The 20,913-nt window shown below is 36.4% G+C and overlaps 2 protein-coding genes across 3 annotated transcripts in view; one reads left to right on the forward strand and one right to left on the reverse strand.

The window, feature by feature from the left end:
* The window catches only part of LOC135208499 (probable serine/threonine-protein kinase yakA), a 13,539-nt gene extending 17 nt beyond the window's left edge, over positions 1–13,522 (reverse strand). The window contains exons 1-2 of one of the 2 annotated variants that reach the window (XM_064240750.1): positions 13,373–13,522; positions 1–9,325 (exon numbers count right to left, since the gene is read on the reverse strand). The exon at positions 1–9,325 is cut by the window's left edge and continues 17 nt beyond it. In XM_064240750.1, the coding sequence (XP_064096820.1) occupies positions 7,267–9,111 (1,845 nt within the window). In that variant the 5' untranslated portion in view covers positions 9,112–9,325; positions 13,373–13,522 and the 3' untranslated portion in view covers positions 1–7,266. Of the gene's footprint in view, positions 9,326–13,176; positions 13,333–13,372 lie in introns of those variants that run through there. The other variant, XM_064240749.1, reaches the window with a different exon arrangement.
* Positions 13,523–15,958: 2,436 nt separating this feature from the next.
* LOC135208501 (mitochondrial import receptor subunit TOM20 homolog) overlaps positions 15,959–20,913 on the forward strand; it is a 32,225-nt gene continuing 27,270 nt past the window's right edge. Inside the window, exon 1 of the mRNA XM_064240751.1 lies at positions 15,959–16,207. Coding sequence (XP_064096821.1) covers positions 16,075–16,207 — 133 coding nt within the window. The 5' untranslated portion in view covers positions 15,959–16,074. The remainder of the gene's footprint in view (positions 16,208–20,913) is intronic.

A 20,913-nucleotide genomic window follows, 5' to 3' on the forward strand; every position in this document is an offset into this window, starting at 1 on the left:
TTAGAAAATTATTAGGGAGGTGTTAAAGGGTATTTTCAACCCCTGACAAGACTATGAACAATCTAATATAAACAGTAAAAATTGAGTGAAGCGCGCTGTCCTTATCATAAAACGTTATGTCTATCTTCTATATTCACAATAGGAACTACATCATTCCATATTTACAAAAAGATAATCCTTGTCACATAAAGCATTAAAAAAAGAAAAAAAATATAGAACCTGCTCATACCGGTCACCCTTTAAAAGGGAAAATCAGTAGCTAATACTGTCCTATCATTTCTCTTAAGTCACAGAGGATCAATCAAAGAATGTACCAAGTATAAATAGAAGGTAGCTGCTTGTCACGAGGTCTGAGGAGCAAAAAGACTGGTTCTACTTAAAAGAATTCCCTAAAGTAATCAATTGCTGAGATATGATGTTTGCATGTAAAATAGCCACTAAAACCTGCTCCTTAAGTACTGTTCAATATTAATCTTGTAACTCAGCAGAAGCAGCACCATTTCAAAGATGCTTTTCAAAAAAAAAAAAATAATAATAATAATAATAAAGGTAGTATTATCATAATCCTCCATCTTTTCTTAGAGATAGTAGTACTATAATGTTTCCAGGGGCAATGACTTACAACTAACTATAAAGGCAGTTTACTCAATTCTCAGAAAAAAAATTTCTGAAACATATATATGTATACTCTATCAACCTAAAATATGGGGGTGCATGCTGTACAAAAATATAATTATACAACTTTTTAAAATTGAATATGCATATTTATGATTTCCTTATAATAGCAATAACAGAATACACATCATTCATAGACTGACTGCAATTCACATCAATTTTCACATCATAGCATTTTTATCACTTACAGAACTATGTACTGTACCTACTGACCAGGGAACTAGAATCCAGCACCCATACAGCAAAGGTGAATGAGGAATATAGGCTATATTATTTACACTGCCGTTACTGTATATATATATAATTAAATTTATATATCATCATCTAACAGAAACACAACTATTCCAATGCCCATGTTACACAGCAGCTAAAGACTACGCAATACATATCGTTAACTGTTCAAGCTATTTTCTAATTTCATTGTCAAATACACCACAGAGTACAAAAAGTGACAGCAAGATCACAGAGTTCTAAAACACCACCTTCAAATACACGGAATGCATATCTTTTGTTTGGGAAACATAAAAGTGGCCCCACTTCCTACTGCAAATTGGGCCATCTTAGTCGAGAAGACGTTATTGATTAGGCTGCAGAGATTTTTTTTTCCCTGAGAGAACAAGTTTTAATGTTGCATATCAACTTGAGGATGTAAACTTCAGCTGCAAAAACATGGGAGCTGGAATACAATGTAAATTGCATTATGAATCTACAAGACAAGGGAAGAGGAGTTCAACTTCAATGCTGAACATGCCAAATTTACACTCAACTCTTGAGTAATTTGGCAACGTGACGTACTTGATATACGACTGTAGACGCTAAAGGTAAAATTTTATTGAACCGTATATAAATCTGCACTCTTTAAACACCAGTGCTAATGTGTCATCTGTTTCCTTGTACAAAAATGGCATACTTTGTAATCATATACAGTATTCATTGTCTACAGACATATATTGTACAAATCACTGCCTATCTATAACAAACTTGTTAAAATAATGATCTGAAATGCATATATGTATTTTTGCAAGAGACATTCTTGGAAATACACCAAGGCGTAAGTTCTAGTCTTGGCACTTTAATGATTCACTTTTTTGCACTTCCAAGGTAAATGTGTTTTTTAAACCACAAGTGCAATATAAATAGCATATTACTGACCCTAAGCTTTCCATAATGCCCATTAATTTGTACATTATTCATGAATCACATACCGTAACTATGAAACAAAATACTTGTTTCTCACGAGTCAAGGCCCAGATAATTTCTTCTATGTAGCTGACCAGCAACAACAAGAGGTACCTGCTCCCACTTTAATAGCAGTCAAATTGAAAAATCTGTTGTAGTGCATGTAGCAAGTTTCTAACTTCCACACAGGTGCATCATCTATCATAACTCACCAAGCAGGCAGGATGACAGTTGCCTCCTAATTTCCTGTTCACCAAAACTGTTTATGATGTTATTAACAAGAAGTTTGGTGAGATTTATCAAAATTAGCATAACCTAATTGTTTAAAACATGATCAGATTAAGTAAAGCACGTAATGCAACTTAACTTGCTAGGATACCCAAACCATTAAATAACAAATAAGTAGTGTATACTAGACAGCCACAAGGAAAACAACACATTTTGTATTTAAAATGAAGCAAATAAACCTCAAATTATGCTGCATACTACATTTACTTTTTTATTTATACAAAATTCAAAACATCTCTCCAGTCAGGCTATCAAAAGTACTCAAGTGGTCTAATCTAATGATGCTTTTTCAGAATACCACAATTACTGTGAATACAAGACTAAAATTGCATGACATAAAAATAACCTGTGCTTGCTTTACAATGGACAACTGTTACATCCAAGTTTCATTAACATATAATAGGATCAACAGACTTTTTTCCCACCATTATGTCATATTTTCATTTTAAAATTCCATACTTCTAAAATAAATCTCACATGAAACATAATAAAAATAATAATGCGCATTCAACAATATTAATACTTACGTACAGTATTAAGGGTTTCAATCTATAATACTTTCCCTTTGCACCACTAATTCCTCTGTAACGTCTAAAAAATTTTCCTCATTCAATATTCTGATTAAAATATCTGTCAATTCAAAATACAACTCAATATTTTTAACATAAAACTTCTTGTCTTACATGAGCCCATAACTTCTGGCCTAATGGCTGGGATATCATGGTTGGAGACTGAGGATACACAAGCTTTTTCAACAGCACCCTAACTTAGGAGCCATTGGGTTATGTATAAGGTAGTCACCAAATGAACAGATTCTAATTCTTCCACAATTATCTTGCCTGGGAACTGGGTTCTTGTTTTCCAAGTGCAACAGTAAATATATACTATATTAAAATAAGTTTTATCATGCGCCACCTCATTTTGGACACACCAGGGACCAATCAGCTGAATGTTAATCAAGAGTCCCTGGCCAAGTGATATTTTGTTCCTAACAAAAGTGAAGCAGTCAGCAGAGAAATGAATTTGAAGGGTATCCCAAGATATACGTTAAGACACTATAGGGGTGTGGCCTGCACAGCATGCGGAAGACAGTACTCAAGGTTTCTAGCAGTGTTCCTTTGGTTGCCTACTGCACTGCTCCCTACCTTTTATTTTTCCAAACTAGCTTTTCCTAGCTTTGTTTTTTATTGTTCATTGAGGAACTACTTCTGTGCCAAAGTCCTCAAGTATAGACTCCAACTCAAAAGAGTACCAAAGAAAGAAAGTATTACTACAACCTTCTGTGGTACAATTGAATAATAGAGAACTCTTAAACCTGCTTGTTTGTTTGTATAGTGTTTTTACGTTGCATGGAACCAGTGGTTATTCAGCAACGGAACCGACGGCTTTATGTGACTTCCGAACCACGTCGAGAGTGAACTTCTATCACCAGAAATACACATCTCTAACTCCTCAATGGAATGTCTGAGAATCGAACTCGCGGCCACTGAGATAGCAGGCAAAGACCATACCAAACACGCCATTGAGGCACGCGTTAAACCTGCTGATTACCTTATTCACAACTGAAACCATTTTTTTTTTAAATATTAAATTAACACAAGTGTCTTCACTGTCCAAGCACCATATCCCAACATTATAGCCATAGTTAACGGGGCAATTGTGGTACATGGGTTTATATCTAGTAGATAAACATTTTGGATCATAGTAAAATAAATATAATTTCTCTCGTGTAATACAAAATAATTTACGCAATACTTTGCACAGAAATACATACGTATTTCAATATCTCTACAAACTAAATCATAAACATACAGAAATACCTGACCTTACGTCGTTAATTCATTTCAAGACTCATAATTCAAGTCAAAAACCGACCTGACTTGAATAAACCCATTAAAAAATTACCTAGACATCCTATAGTACACCACTATAGGCAGCCCCATCATGTCTTTAATACTAAAGTCATTCGTTTGATAGTTCTATTTTTATTGTCTTTTTAATAAACTTAAATATTTAAATGTGCTTTATCATCATCCAACTCAAGCTAAAAGCACATTTCCAAGGTTTTTATCACTGCAACCTTATCCACCAACACTTAGAACACTCGTACTTTAATGTGATGGACAACTTGGGAGACCGGACTCCCGATAAGTAACAAAACCAGTTAAGTAGCGGAGACCTGAGACACAGTAATATAGATTAGACATAACTCCAGAGAAGGTGCAACAATAGCAACAATATTGTCAAAATGACCTAATTCTTCTTCCCTCTGTTATGTAACATTATTTCATTGTAAGTTTTGAGCAGGGTCATGTAAGCTGTTGAATTATTAATGTATATTACAATACACGTCTAAGAAATACAATATAAAAAAGTATCTATGCACTGCAGGTGCATATGTATTTGTCTGTTGACTTTCTACTGAGAAAGTAGCTGCAGTTTATTGCTGCATTCTGGTATACCCAACCTAAAATTCGGAAAAAATTTATAAACTACTTGAGAGAAAATATGCAATGCAATATATTGATACATACACAATTACGTTTCATTAGGGGATATGAGGATTAAGGGATTATCAAAACTTGAGTAAGATGATAATACACACCGAAGAAGAGAGGAGTAAACAAACACATGCAAGACAATCATACAATTTCTTAAACAAGTAATCACCAAATAAAGTTAGAACATTTGGAAGTAAATAGTGATTTTCAGTGTAGTATTAATGACAGCATATATGTGCATGCACTCGGTTCATCTGTCAGTTACAAGAGGGATGCTCTTCTTTAACTTCTGTTTTCTCCCTTTTTCGCTTTTCCACAGGGTATCATTATTGTACTCCAACTTTTGATATAGGTAATATTTCTACATATGTATATGATTGACATAATTGTGTATATCAGTAAATATAGGGAATTATGTCTACCCAAAGTTTCAACTCATGGTATAACTATAGCCTAAGCTCCAATACGACCATGTAACATATAAGATACACACGTACTATGACAGCATTTTTTTTTTTATTCAGTATGCACATAAAAATTCACAAAACCACACTGTCCAGGAGTATATTTTCATGTAATCGACAAATGAGAGTAAAAATACAGCACATACGTATGTAATGTCATTAATACACTGAGAATCACAGAATTTACATGTGAATATTCTCAGTTCATTTGCTGATTACTTGTAAACTTTGAAAAAAAAATATATGAATTTCTGGTATGCATATGCTTGTTTACCCTTTTGCACTGCATATTATTTTGCTCAAAGTTTTGATTAATAAGCTAGTACATCCCAGTTTCCTTAATGAAATACAATTAACTATGCTTATCAGTCTAGTCCACTACATATTTATGATCAAATGGCTTACAACTTGTTTCAGGCAGTTTGAGGATTCCAGTCTTTCTTTTGCTCTACCAAATATATATACTAAATATTGCTGAAATATATAATTTATAATCCTTGCAAACCCATAAATACACACACACAGATTTGGAGGAAATATTAATTAGGATTCTAACAAGGGAGATCCAAGTACAAATCAGTATGTACTGGCTCTGTATGAAACCAACATAAAAATGCAAAAATAGGCTTTCATGCAGTACTAAACACAGTACTCTTTCACATCATTTACCATGCCTGCATGTTTTGTAAAATATTTACGTATTCAACAACTTGCAGGACCCTCATCAAACGCAAATCTCAGGACATTCCAGCTTCCCTTCTTCCTCCAACAACTGTAACTTTAGAAGATATTATAGATTTATTTTGTTTCACAATTCCTCATTCAAGAAACCCATAAAATTGAAAAACCTAAAAATCGATGATCAAATGTTGCATGCACATAGAAGTAGGCTTGGCAATAACGAACTCAGATGCCATAGGCTGAGTAATGCTGTCCCAAAATACTCAAAGTATTAAAAAATTTATATCTGATTTTACCATGAATTGCATTATTGACACTATCTTTAGCATTTAATATACAAATTTTTGTAAACAAACTTATTAAGCATAAACTTCCACTAAGCAATAATATTAAGCTTAAGTCAGTCATTCAAGGATCGTAGGTGACAGATAAGTAACAATGAAAATATTGATATATACTTCAAAAATTTTATGTCTATACATAAAATAAACTAGCATTTTCAAGCATATATGTTCCACTCAACAGTGAAATGGACATTACGTACCGAGTTTAATTCAGAGTCAGTCATGAATATTAGGATTACAGACGTCTTTCATTTTAACATTACCACTTTTGTATTCCTTTTCCAAGTGCACAGCCACCTTATCGTCTAACAATTTAGCGTGCAGATCAGCAGCACTAGAACTGGCAATAGGAACTTTCTTCATAGTTCAATACAAATGAGACACTGCAAATAAAATATACATACACAAATACAAGTTTTAATAAACTGCCACGAACCAGTGCTACCATACTGCAGGTACTGGAACTACGGCTACCCAACGTCATGCAAATAAGACTATAGTACATGTATTTTTAACTTTTATGCAAATTGCACTTTTGTTTTTAGGCTATGGGTTTTTTACTTGTATATGACAATGGTTGAATCTGATTATCCATTTTTATTCACAAACACCACTAAAGTATAAAATGACAGAAGTTAAAACGACGTAAGTGGAGGTATGTCTGTAGTTCAAACAACTTAGAAATAATTTGTCAAATGTTCTAAGACAGAACTGTATGAAGAGTTGAAAATCCATACCAAAGTGATATGCCTTCAATCAGAATACAAAACCTACAATTTCCAGTTCACTAAAATACTTCACGTTGATCAGGAGTAAAACCCCGATTTTTCACAACCAAAACCCAGAAACTCCATCTAAACACTGTGCTAATGAATGAAATTGAAGCAAAAGTAATATTCTTTTAAATCTAAATTTCATTGCCATTTCAGAACATACTTATATTTATAATGTACATGCCTTTGTGTGTGTGCAACAGATTCTTAAAAGCAAGTAACCTTCCTGTTAAAACATCATAAAGACAATCCTTTTAAATCTGAAAGTCAACTGCTACTGCGCATCAAATTTTGGCAAAAGAATTTAGTTTTGCTGGGGATTTTGTTGCGGGTTTTCCTGGGCCTTGACTAAAAGCCATTGCTACTGCGGGTGACCTTTTACCTTGATGAGGTTCATAATTTGATTTACTTCCCCCATGTCAACTGTTGCGGGGACAAGGTCATATTTGATCTCTTGTCTCCCACCAGCTATGGATGTGGGAATCTGAGCAACATGAATGACTTGTTCTATAATCGCAGGATGTTGGATATGCTGTACTTGTTGAACCTGTTGCCCTGCTGGTACAGCTCTCATATCAATCACAGTGGCCTGAGGTTGATTAACAGCATTATGAAGTTGGGTTGGAGTAATCAATTGCACTGCAGTGCCAGAGGTAGGTACAGCAGTGACTGTCCTCCCTCCTGCTGTGTGTATTTGCAAAGGCTGTGACTGAGTCTGGTGGATAACATGCTGAGGTTGCTGCTGCTGCTGCTGTTGTGGCTGTTGTTGGTGTTGGTGTTGTTGTTGCTGCTGCTGCTGCTGTTGCTGCTGTGGCTGAGTCTGTTGTATAGTTTGCGCCTGCACTATAGTAGCATTTGTGTTACCAGGATTCGAAACTCTTCTCTTCTTTTCACACCGCCTGCGGTGAGCCTCGTACAACTTGCGGTAAAGGAACACAAACCTGCATTCGTCGCACTTGAAAGGGCCCTCTCCAGTATGCTTTGACTTGTGGGCCTCTAAATCTTGCACGTTTTGGAATGATGCATCACACTCGTGGCACTCGTACGGTCTGTCTTGTCTAAGTTCTTTCTTTTGCCTCTTGAAACTGGGATTATTAGGATTAAAGGGAATATTATTAGAACCTGTATTCACTTTGTTATTATGAACATTATTCTTGGCTGAAATTCTATTATTGGACTGTGTTTGCTGTACCTTCTGTTGCTGCTGAGGTTGCTGATGCTGATTGTGAGTGGGAAACTGTCTTTTGACAGGACTGGGGTTGATAATGGGTTTGGGAGGATGTGGCATCATGGCTCGTTTCTTTTGGCATCTCGTTTTGTGACTGCGGAAATGGCTTTTATACATAAATGTAAAATGACAGTCTTCACAGGTAAATGGGCCATCACCACTGTGTTTCTTTTTATGTTCAATAAGTTCAGAATGATCTATAAAGGAAGCTGTGCATTGATCACATTTAAAAGGTCTATCCTTGGGGTCTAAAACTGCTGTAATGGTAGTTCTTTGCTGCGGTTGCTGCTGCTGCTGCTGTGGCTGAACATGTTGAGTCTGGTGCTGCTGGTGCTGGTGCTGCTGCTGTTGTTGCTGCTGCTGCTGCTGAGGATGTGTTTGCTGCTGACTCTGTATGCTAGTTATAGTTCTCTGGGGAGTTTCCTGTGTTGTGGCAACAATGTATGGAGATGTGTAAGTGGGAACACTAACCTGAGTCTGATTATCTAGACTTACAGCGTTGATCACATGAGGAGAGCTTGTAACAACCTGATACCTTGTAGTTGGTGCAACTTCATATATCTGATGTATTTCCCCCCCATAAGCCCTTTTATATGCAGTCAGCTGTGGATCTTGCTGATGTATGACATGCTGCTGCTGCTGCTGTTGCTGTTGTTGCTGCTGCTGCTGCTGCTGTTGTTGCTGTTGCTGTTGTTGTTGATGTTGCTGTTGTTGCTGCTGCTGCTGCTGTTGATGCTGCTGCTGCTGCTGCTGTTGTTGCTGCTGCTGCTGCTGATGTGCAGGAGTTGGCTGAGGTGTCGTGGCTTGTGGTGGAGAAGTCATAACAATTTGCACCATAGGGATGCCATCCTTCTGGTGTGTCTGCCTATGCAAGTCATAATAGGCTTTGTCGGAATAAGAGGCACTGCACTGATCACATTTGTAGACCTTGGTAGTTGTATTGTTCATGAAGAGCTTCAGATCAAGAGGGATATCCATCTTGAATCATGTCCTTAACTAACTTACCTCTGCAAATGTGTCAGTGTTTGGTCTAACTTTCCTTTGCGTGTGTCTATTCTATCATGAAGCTTTACCGAGCAGTAAACAATCACATCCGCAAAGGTTGAAGAGATCTTAGATTACTCGGGAAAAAACTATGCCACACATTCATGGGCATAAAGAAAATGAGTCCATTCTGTAGTCTTGAGGTCACCTGGAAAAAGGATCTGAAGTAAGTAAACTATTAACCTGTAAAAAATCCTCACAATTCAAAACAACTTGATGCTTTAAACATACAGTGCTCATACTTGACAAGCTGTATTTAGAGCTGATGTAAGCCCCCACAGAGATTGCTACAAGGGAGACAAAGCTTCCGACATTTATTACATTTTGGTATTCTGATTTTTGTCACCGTAGGGTGTGGGACCTGAGTAGTTTCTTGATCCAGAAGAGCTCTTACTCTTATATGTACCATATCATGTCTAAAACTAATGCTACTCAAACTTCTTGGCATATGAGCTGAGGTTAGGCAACTAAGTTGAAGAGCAAATGATTATAACAAGCAAGTCCATGATTCTGAGTGAAATATTAATACTGAGTTTTTCAAGCATAAACCTAATTTTTTCTACAAACCCATCTATCATATAGTGCCAATATCTGAAGTCTCAAAATGTCACCAGACTCACAGTCTTTATAATAAACATAATACGAGTGATTGTTCATACATGCACCACATGGATCCACCCAGAGAAACCTACCACCCTCTTCACTGTCTATGTATTATGAGTTTGAAACACTGAGAAATGAGAGGCTGGACGATGAAAATCTGTGTATTTATAATAGGTTTGAAGGAAAAGAAGAAGAAGAAGAAGAGGGCAGGCTCCAAGTACTAGCTGGTCAAGAAGCTTTGGCCTGTAAACGCCTGTATCCAAAAAGTGGTTCCTAACTTGGGAATTGATCCTTTCTTTCTGCCAAATGGAGTTACTACTGTTGTGACACCTTTGTATTACAATCTATAGTACTAAGCTATATCCTGGAATACCAAGCAATCAGAAATAAACAATACTTTACATTCAACAAAATACAAAGAAAAATCATACCATTCCACTGTAAACAAGATTCTTATACATAATGATGAAATTAAATTTGAAATAATCTAAAATGTTTTCGCAAGATGATATTTCCTAATGCTCTATGGGGAATTGACTATGTTAAGATCACCTTGTCCACCTCAGGCAACTTCACTGTTACAGACAAATAAAATTTTTTGTGAAACACGTTTTTTAAACAAAATCATCAATTTACAGAGCCTCTGCACATGGTGAGAACTCCAAAAGACGTAGCAAATAATTTTGTTTGTTTGCTTGCTTGTATGGTGTTTTTACGTTGCAGGGAACCAGTGGTTATTCAGCAATGGGACCAATGGCTTTACGTGACTTCCAAACCACGTCGAGAGAGAACTTCTATCACCAGAAATACACATCTCTCACTCCTCAATAACACCATACTGACCACGCCATTAAGGCGCTCGTAGCAAATATAACGAAAATAAAGATGGAGAAGAATGCTTTCCCATTGGCCACAAATTCATGAACCCCAGCATCAGCAAGAGTGGCTGTCCTTTCCTGTTCTGTCTGGACTTGTTACAAGACTAGGGAGGTTAGGAGAACGGAAGGGCCCCCTGTGTAAACTGATGAGTTTGGATTAAAACAAGTAGTATGACAAATTTTTAAAGTAATTTGTATTTTTCCCAACATACAAACCTGAGGTCTTTACATATGGGATTTACTGCTACTGAAAGCTCAAGACTTGAGCTCCCAGAAGGCTGCAACAGCAGACATAGCAGTTCACATGGTACGGAAGGTGTAATAATCCCAAACCTTCCTTGCAAACCCAACTTTCACCAAAGAGGGGAATGTACTCAGAGGGGAAGTTGACTAACTCTTCAAGGATACCTCGTCTACTGAAAACTCACTACAGGCAGTCCCCGGTTATCCGTGGGAGTTCTGTTCCTGGGAGTGCGCTGATTAGCGAAAACCGCTGTTAACCAAAACTCAGTGATTTATGGCGCCATGATGGCACACCGTCAGCATCATTATGGCGCCATAATTCGCCGATCTTATGGCGCTAGACAAGCCCCATAATGAAAGACACTCCTATTCAAAAATTACAATGATTTGTACTGCTGTAGGAACAAATATTTTTCTGATTGAAGAGCTTCATATCTTCAATGGATGTTTGTAGCATCTAAATTCAATGTTAGAACTGTTGTGCTTCATAAGTTTTTGGACACTGTTTGAGATGCAAGACTTTCAGTTTAACACTACCTGCCTTCATGAAAGAAGTAATGAGGGAGATCATAACTATTTTATAAACCCTACAAAAAAGGAAAATGACCCTTCACCAACCTACAAGTAATTCCTCCCATCTCAGTAATGGACTTTTAAATATCTTTATACTCTATGCCGAACCTTGTAAATGATACAAATAGGTGCAATTCACTCACTTTGGTCCATTCACCCAAAAACCTCAGGTTTCTCACTAGGATCCCTCCACAATTGTTACATGTAAGAGGCTGTGATGAGATTAACATCCACAATTATGTTAAAAAAATGCATAAAACATGTCTAGTGGACTAGCTGTGGCCACCCTAACTGTGTTCAAACCCACCTTCAGAAAAAGTACTTTAAAACATCCTTACACTGGAGATGGCACCAGTCACGAGTCATAGGTCATGGGAGCAACACCTCAAGACATGACACTTGTGAATGGTGCCCATCTCCGGTGTCAGAACGTGTTAACGTACTTTTTCTGAAGGTGGGTCCGAACACGGTTAAGGTGGCTGCAGCTAGTCCACTCATTTGTTTACCCTATACCTAAATTGCAGTTACCATTATATTATGCACATAAAGCAAATATAAACTAGTAAAATCTATAAAAAGTAGAAAACTGAGAAATACGACAAAAGAAATTAATACTAAGGCTGCAGACAAGTTATGAGACAATTTGCCAAAGTCAAGTTAGGTTCCTATCAACTGTAAACTTGAACTTTATAATGACTGATGTGTAAAACCTCCAGATGTTTAATAGTGTTTGATGTCTTATCTTCTAATTGATAAAAGAAATTAATGGGCCAGTCTTTTATTTTTCTCTTAGGCTAGTCAGGAGCAGGGGCCAGTGCTGGCATATGATAACCCACTAAATCAACAAGTACCTAAGGCTATATTCTATTCTGTCCTTTTCATATCAGAAATGTTTTGTTTAAAAATGCTTGTCTGTTGGAATCAGTCCATTTTTTAGTATTAAATGGCCTGAGAAAGCAATCTCTTGGATAATGTGGCCTAGCATGCTAAGGTATGTACCTAGTAGTAGTAGTAGTGGGGACATTAACAGGCTTTGACATCTGTATCACCATTTTTTTATGATGCAAAACAAATAGATGGGATAAAATATATAAAACATATAACTAAAACATTATTCCTCAGTGGGTAATGTGTCTCCAAAAGTGACATGTTGACATTTTCCCTGTGAACCAAACCAGGGGTATAACAAAGGGGCCCTTCGTCGTAACGTAAGGGAATTATCCCTTCACCTTAGAGGGCATTAAATAAAGGAACCCCAAAACGGGGCAGCAACTACTTCCCACTCTAAATACCGAAAAAAAAGAGGGGGTGGGGGTTAGAAAAAGACCAGTCGTGGCAACTGAAAATCCCTAGAGACAAAAATCATCACCCAACAGACAACAGGATAACCTGGCCCTCCCTAAATACCCAGAGCTCCTGTTCTTGACCTTGAAACTTTATTACGATGTCCCTCTGGTCCTAATAAAGCAACGTGGCCACACGTGACCTATTTCGACCCTGGCAACCACGCCCTCCCCGTGACATGACATGTCAGCGATATGTCATAAACGACATCAATAAAACATTAATTGGAACCCAGCAAACAGCAATAGTAGTTTCGGGGCGTTTGAAAATGTGGTTGCCATTCCCACACATATTACACGACCTAATTTCACAGACTTCCGGCGGTTATTTCACGCCCCGAACAATATTGACACTTTACCTGGGTTGCTCGGGACCAAAGGGCGTGAGCTAAAAGCTAACAGGAGCCTTCGGGTCGTCGCAATTTGACGTAAAAGACATGAAGGTTCTCGTTCGACGCTATCTTCGCCATTTGCATGTAAACAACACAGAAGCCGATTCCCACCCAGAATTATTTTTATATTTTCCTTACATCTTCCCTTTCGCCCTGTACGTACCTCATTGCGAAGATTCTTTACAAATATTTCCATTCTTATTTGTACTTTCATTCCTTGCCGTCTCTGTAATGATTAAAAAGCAATTCAACTCAAAAAGATTTTGGAACTTTGGTTAAGTGGGCGGGGTCACATATGGCGCGGGATTTAAAATCTCCCACCAGCGCCAATGTCCCTTTTCAAACGGAAAATTATTCATATATCAAGCTATATCACGTATATCTTCGTTATCATACTCACTGCTTTAATAGCGTGATAGCTGTTCTAAGAAAGATATAGCTTTATCAGTAAGAATCTAAATCTATTCATATAAAATAGCTTAAAAAAATTTCATTTGGCACCATTAGCAGGTACTTTTTTTCTTCATACAGACATGGTCAGTGATATGTACCGTTGCTCACATTACAGAATAACTAAGCACTAAGCAGTCTAACATATTGTACTGCTATATATACAAAGGCAAAACAATGCAGGACTGTGAATTCTCCCTATACTGACACCAAAGTAGGCTTTGAAAAGCCCATCAACCATAATGGAAATAGGTTTGTTTACTTTAGACCATGGGTTCTTATAAGACCCCCAATGAATTGCCAAATATGGTTCCATACCACACCTTTGCTTAAGCTGAGAAAGATAGCCTTTATCTTATTATTTGGTATTGATTTCCTCGTATATAACTAATAAAAATTTCTTTATATTCTCTGTTGAAGAGGAAATATCTGTGAATTGCTCTACGTTCATTTCAATACTCGTCGTGCGTCCAATAATATGATTTGTAGAGTTTAATCGTTATATAACCATATACCTCCAGGAATCATTCGACATTATAGCATTTCAATCTGCCATAGAGATACGTAGGAAATATGGGAGAGAAAAATGTTGAGAATAACCAAGGATGAAAATAATAAGATAGTGGCAAAAAATATATAATTTGTCGATCAAACCATAAAATACAAGACATAATAGACAATAAGGGAATGAAAGAAAGGGAAAAATAATAAATAAATAAATAAATAAATAAATAACAGAAAAAAATAAATAAAAATAAATGAATAAAATAAAATAGACAAATAAATCGAAATAAGATGAATACATATATGGAACTTTACACAATAACATAATGACTTGCAACAAAACATCCAAGTAGATTCTTGTGTGAAACAATAAGCCAACACTACGCATATATTACTGCACTACACTATAGCACTAGTTTGTTGCACATTCAAAACAAGTAAATAAGTTGAATATCAATCCCACGGCTAAATAAACACCCATACGTACAAATAATATAACCTTCACTGAGACGGAAACTCCTTATCAGTAATAATTTGATAAGAATTTGAATACTAAGATGGCCTTTACCACGCACAGATTCATCATGGTGCAACAGATGTGTCAGTAAGATATACGTATAAAAAAAAGTTGTTTAAAACTCATTCACACAGAAATGCATGTAACACAGACATTGAAAAATAGACCCCATATAAAAATGGGAACCAACTGGGAAGAAGAAGAAGACACATTAAAAAACAGAAATGGCATGAATGAAACACAGGATATACTCACATCTTTGACATTTCTAGACTTCTTTTGATAGCACCGACATATTAGATTAGGTAAATTATGCAGTTTTACTTTTTTTTTTTCTTTTCAACTTTCCTTAGTTAACGATCAAACTTTGACATGTGAATGGAAAATTAGTGACAAGTAGTTTACCAGGCATTTCATTTCGGATACTGTAGTGTATATGGATGCCAACTATGTAAAAAGAAGTATCTAGAAACATTAATGCTATAAAGTTATAAATAACAATGTAACCAACGGCGCTGAACTTTTGTTGGTAGTTTGCATAATATTCTCGGTGGCCGTAAGCTGAATTAGTATAATAACCATTACTATAATAACCATTTCGGAGTAACAAAAAGCACTAATGCACATTCACAGAAAAAAAAAAAACACTCTGTAAAATTCCAGAGTCCTAGAGAAGCATTATGTTACATAGTTCTGCTAAATCTCACTTCAAAAGGTGGAATTTACGAGTAAAATAGAAATATGTACGTACTTTTCGAGGTTTTGACGAGATACTCGTATTTTTCTCCATCTCTACTGATTCAATACGATTTTATGAGCGAATGAAATACATTCGCCAGCGTTATATTAAAAGGTAATCCATAGAAAACAATTTCCAGACGTTAATATGAGGTTTAAGCTACAATTTCTAGCTTTGCGCCACCGTCTTGGGCCGAGGGAAAATAAAACGAATCCGTGACAACAGCTGTTTTAATCTGTCGAATATATAAAATTATACAGAAGTTTAGATAAATTTAGGGTAAATTGGTCTATTAAGAAGCTATATAATAGATTAAAGGGGGCCCTAATTACTGCAAGACTCCGTTTTTAGCCGAGGGAAAAATAACGAATCCATGGCAGCAGTTTTTCTTAATCTGTCGAATATATGAAATTATATAAAAGCTTAATTTAAGGTAAATTGGCCTCTTCAGGAGCTGTTTAATTGATTGTTGGGGGTCCTAATTACTGCAAGACACCATTCCCCCGAGACCGAGCCTCGCATCCTCCTCCTCATCCCGGCCGGTAGCGGATTTCTCTTGTTTACCGACCCGTGGGTGAACGGGTGCGGGCATCGTTAGCCCTTCAACAAATCCCCTATTTTGAGAGCCGAATCACCCGAGCTGGACGCCTATGCTATGACCATGATTTCCAGGGGCACACTGGGGATATGCGCGGGCGTGGCCGGGGCGTTGTTCATAGGGTACTGCATCTATTTCGACCAAAGGAGACGCAGCGATCCCAACTTCAAGAAGAAGCTGCGGGAACGTCGTAAGTTCTCTCAACTTATTTACAATTTTTTTACTTTTGGGTTATATCTCGCCCTTTGCGGGTTGGTCTGCAGGTCCTTCCTCGTTAAGGGATGTATAATTGATTGATTTATAGGTTTAGCTAAGTCTCAGCGATAAAAACAGCCGCTATAAAGGTGTTACTTCTGGTCGCGATCTGTACCTCATTTTGAGGTTTTCGTAATTCCATCCCTTCGATTTTATCATTTATTTTTTTACTTTTGGGTTATATCTCGCCCCTTGCGGGATACCTATTCTGCGGTCGGTACTGAAAAGGGGATATATAAATAATTTTTTATAGATATAGCTAAGTCTCGGTGATAAATTAGGGTAAAACATCACAGCAGGCCAAACAGGCCACCTACAATCAACGCTTGCCACCCTCCGAAAAAGTACATTATAACGCATCCTGACACTGGAGATGGGCAGTCGCGACTTGTTGTTGGTGAGAAACGGAGCTAAAGACCTCTACTCTCCTTTCGAAGTAAGTATTTTCTCCAAAGTTAGAAATTAAGGCCAAATTTTAAGATTTAACAGAGAGTAGTGAAAAGGGTGGCTACGGCAGTGGAAATCTCACCAAAACGCTTTAGAAATTTTTACTTAGAACTAAAAATGTTTCGAAGATGTTTGTTGACACAAGCGACTCCGTAAACATCAAGATGGCGTCAATCTTCGAAACATTTTTAGTTGTAAGTAAAAATTTCTAAAGCGTTTTGGTGAGATTTCCACTGCCGTAGCCACCCTTTTCACTACCCTCTGTTTAGCTTAAATCTTAAAATTTGGCCTTAATTTCTAACTTTGGAGAAAATACTTACTACGAAAGGAGAGTAGAGGTCTTTAGCTCCGTTTCTCACCAACAACAAGTCGCGACTGATGCCCATCTCCGGTGTCAGGACGCGTTATAATGTACTTTTTCGGAGGGTGGCTAGCGTTGATTGTAGGTGGCCTGTTTGGCCTGCTGTGATGTTTTACCCTAATTTATCACCGAGACTTAGCTATATCTATAAAAAAAAAATTATTTATATATCCCCTTTTCAGTACCGACCGCAGAATTCATTCTTACAAGGTAAGAATGAATTCAGTTCCAACCATAACCCCGGGAATAACAAGTTTCATACTTTCACTAATATAGGCAATAAAATGTTGTTTTATTGTGCTGATTACAACTGCAATCTTGAGTAAGATCAATAAACGTTACATATACAGTAGAGCCTCGGTTCTCGACGATAATTTGTTCCAGAAGGAGCGTCGAAATACGATTATTTCGAGAACTGAATCAAGTTTTCCCATAAGAAATAACTGAAAATGGATTAATCCGTTCTTGACCATCAGTTATTACCCTAACCTTGCCTTTTTATACAATACATTACATGTAAATTACAACTAAATAAGTTAAAAGTTAAATAAATATCATGTTAAACGTATATTTATAATTTTAAATGTATAATATACAGTATAAAAGAAAACTGGCCTGCGTCCAACCGATTGTTGACCAAGCGCCATAGGCTAAGGCTACTTAGGTGATTAGTAAGTAGAACGTAGTGTAGGGGGTAGGCATAAAACGTGTTGCTAACATAATAAAAACATTGAAAAGCAAGTCTAATTATTACAGTAAATTAATAAACTATTAAAATTAAACCCAATTTATATTTATTAAAACTTACGAAAATTTGCCTACAGTAAGTCGGCATTTAAGGATGTAAACAAACCATAGCGGCATAGCGTAGAAACGTTTGCATTCGATATTAATTTATGGTAAATCTTATACGAAGTCAACTACAATACTGTACACAAAATCGCTTGAAAATTATCTTTCAGTAAATGTTATGATACTAACGATTTTGTTTCATAAATGTCCTTATAAAAAAGGTGCGTCTTTTACGGCAAATTGTCCAATATCAGGGCTGGTTTCAAGCTTATTGGACTGACAATTATTATGGTACTGCATGGTACAGATATACGTACGTACGTATAAGTAAAAGAATCTTCTTAATTTCTATAATTACTATACCATTACGTACCAGCATTAATATCAAGCTAACCTCTTTTTTACGAGGACGCTTATAGTAAACCAAGCATACAGATTGCGTTCGTTACCGCGCACACGTTAAATATGTAAAACATGACGTCTTTTTACACTAGGACATAAAAGAATCGTCTTAATTTCTATAATTATTCTATAACATAGCGGCTTCTCTGATTTAAGCTAAGGCTAACCTCCTCTTTACCAGCAAGCTTAACAAAGCTTAAGATTGCGTTCGCTACCGAACGGCACACGTTACGTATGTAACAGTGGTTTCACTACCAAATCTCACACGTAAACAATGACGTATTTTTACAGTAGACATAAAAGAATCTTCTTAATTTCTATAATTAATGTATACCGTAGCGGCTTCTGAGTTAAGCTAAGGCTAACCTCTTCTTTACCGGCAAGCTTAAAAAGCTTAGATTGCGTTGCTACCGAACCGAACATGTTACGTATGTAACTGATTTCACTACGAAATCTTACACGTAAACATTGACGTATTACAGTACGACATAAAAAGATTCGTCTTAATTTCTAAATGGCAACGCACTTAATATGGCATAGCGGCTTCTCTGATTTAAGCTATGGCTAACCTCTTCTTTACCGGCAAGCTTAACAAAGCTTAAAGATTGCATTCGCTACCGAACCGCACATGTAACCTACGTACGTAACATTGCCTTCACTCCAAACCTAACACTTCAATACGTATTGCATTTGCTACTGAAACGCGCGCCTCAAGTGTGAGCATGATTTTAGAATAGGTCTACGCTTGAAAAAAAAAATCAAGCAAGGGTGCTTGATTAAATCTTTTTTTCGCTCATCACTTTCATGCAGAGGAGAGGATAGACGAAACTTAAGGTTTATTTTGGAGTTGGAAATGATGGAAACATTTTGAAGAAGGAAAACGCGAGATGCCATGTAAAAACTTTCCATTATTTCAGAGATTAACAATAGCAAAAGGTTAGAACATAGATAGCCAGTAGTAATGTTGGGACCCATGATGAATCAAAAGGTAACTGCGTATAGAGTTGATACCACCGAAAAAGCAAACGAAATGCGCGCAAGGTGTACGAGACATGACACAGTGTTTTGAATGTTTGTAAACAATAGCTGGCGTACTTTAAAACAATGCTTGAGTGGCGTCACCAGTGTTATCAACCGTTTTGCTAAATTATGCTAGTCGGTCCAAGCAAGAATTTATGCCAAATATGGTGCAATTTTGTGCCAGAATTATGCTATTAATCTATCATTATCTCTTTTCTCTAATACATTTGAGCTAAAACAACGATGCAATGGAAATTTAAAACATTTATATATTAGGTGAAATGATACAGTTACGAACAGACAATATTATAACTAATAATTTGATGGTCTTTACTTGTTAGCAAACTCGAAATAAAACACCATTTTTCTTTAATAGATCACATACGCAATCACTAGTATACTATTTGATATGCAATCACTAGTATACTATTTGACAAATGTGTGATCACACATACAAATATGAAGAAAAACATACAAATTTTACTTATTACTGCATCATCATGCCACTGAGAACCATTATTCTATAACAGGTCACACACACAATTAATAAATACTTGAAAATGTGTGAAAATTACTTCAAATACATTTCGATATTTACTGAAAAATTAAAACTAAATAAAAGGTAAACAAACAAACCAGTCTCTACTCAAGAAGAATAACATACGTACTTATTACTTGATCATTATCATGCCACTGAAGCACCATTTTTCTTTAACAGATCACATACACAATGAATAAATACTTGAAAATTATGTGAAAATCACTTCAGACATAATTAAAATTTTGATATCTACTGAAAAAAATAAAACTTAAAAAAGGAAAAAAAGTAATTCTTTACTCGTGAAGAAAAAACATTATTAACACTTTACTGATCGTTTGTCATGCCACTGTGGGTATTTATTTATATTCGCAAAATTTAACATTCCTTAGTTGGGTTCAAACTTAGCAATTAACTCATTTGTTAGTGCTGCTTTTGAGGCAATTTCACTAAGAAGATACATATATTCACTATAGCTGTGTATGAAATTGAGGAATTTTCTGCATTTATTTAAAATTTTAGTGAAAATACATTCTAAAATTGTACAGAAACCCTAAGTGTGAAAGAAATTATGCTAAGCTCCAATTCTTGGATCAAATTATGCTAAAAAACATGAAATTATGCTACATTTTGGTAGCACTGGATGACGCCAACTAGCGCCGGTTGGCGGAAACACAGTTTTGTTTACAAACATCATATGGTCGGGGGTCGGAAACTGGTTTTTTGGTTGAAAAACCAGATACAAAGTTTTATTGGAAAATTTAGTGGCGAAATCCGATTATGTCGAGTTCTAATACGGTCGTGAACCGGGTCTCTACTGTATACGCTAACATTGTTCAATGGTGCTGGGAAGGCTGGGGAAAGATGGTGGCCGTCACTGATGAGAACCTTCCATGCAAAACGTAGCCGCCATATTGGATTTCAAAGAAACTGCCTTGAAAACATATTTTACGAAGAGCTCACAGTATAATAATACAGTTAAAAACATGGAACCCATAAGAGATATTACCACCTTTCCGAAAAAAGCAATGGTTTTGAGGTGTTGGCATTTCTCTATATGGGGTATTATAGTTCAGCCATA

This window comes from Macrobrachium nipponense, chromosome 35, assembly GCF_015104395.2.
Source record: "Macrobrachium nipponense isolate FS-2020 chromosome 35, ASM1510439v2, whole genome shotgun sequence".
NCBI classification, from domain to species: domain Eukaryota; kingdom Metazoa; phylum Arthropoda; class Malacostraca; order Decapoda; family Palaemonidae; genus Macrobrachium; species Macrobrachium nipponense.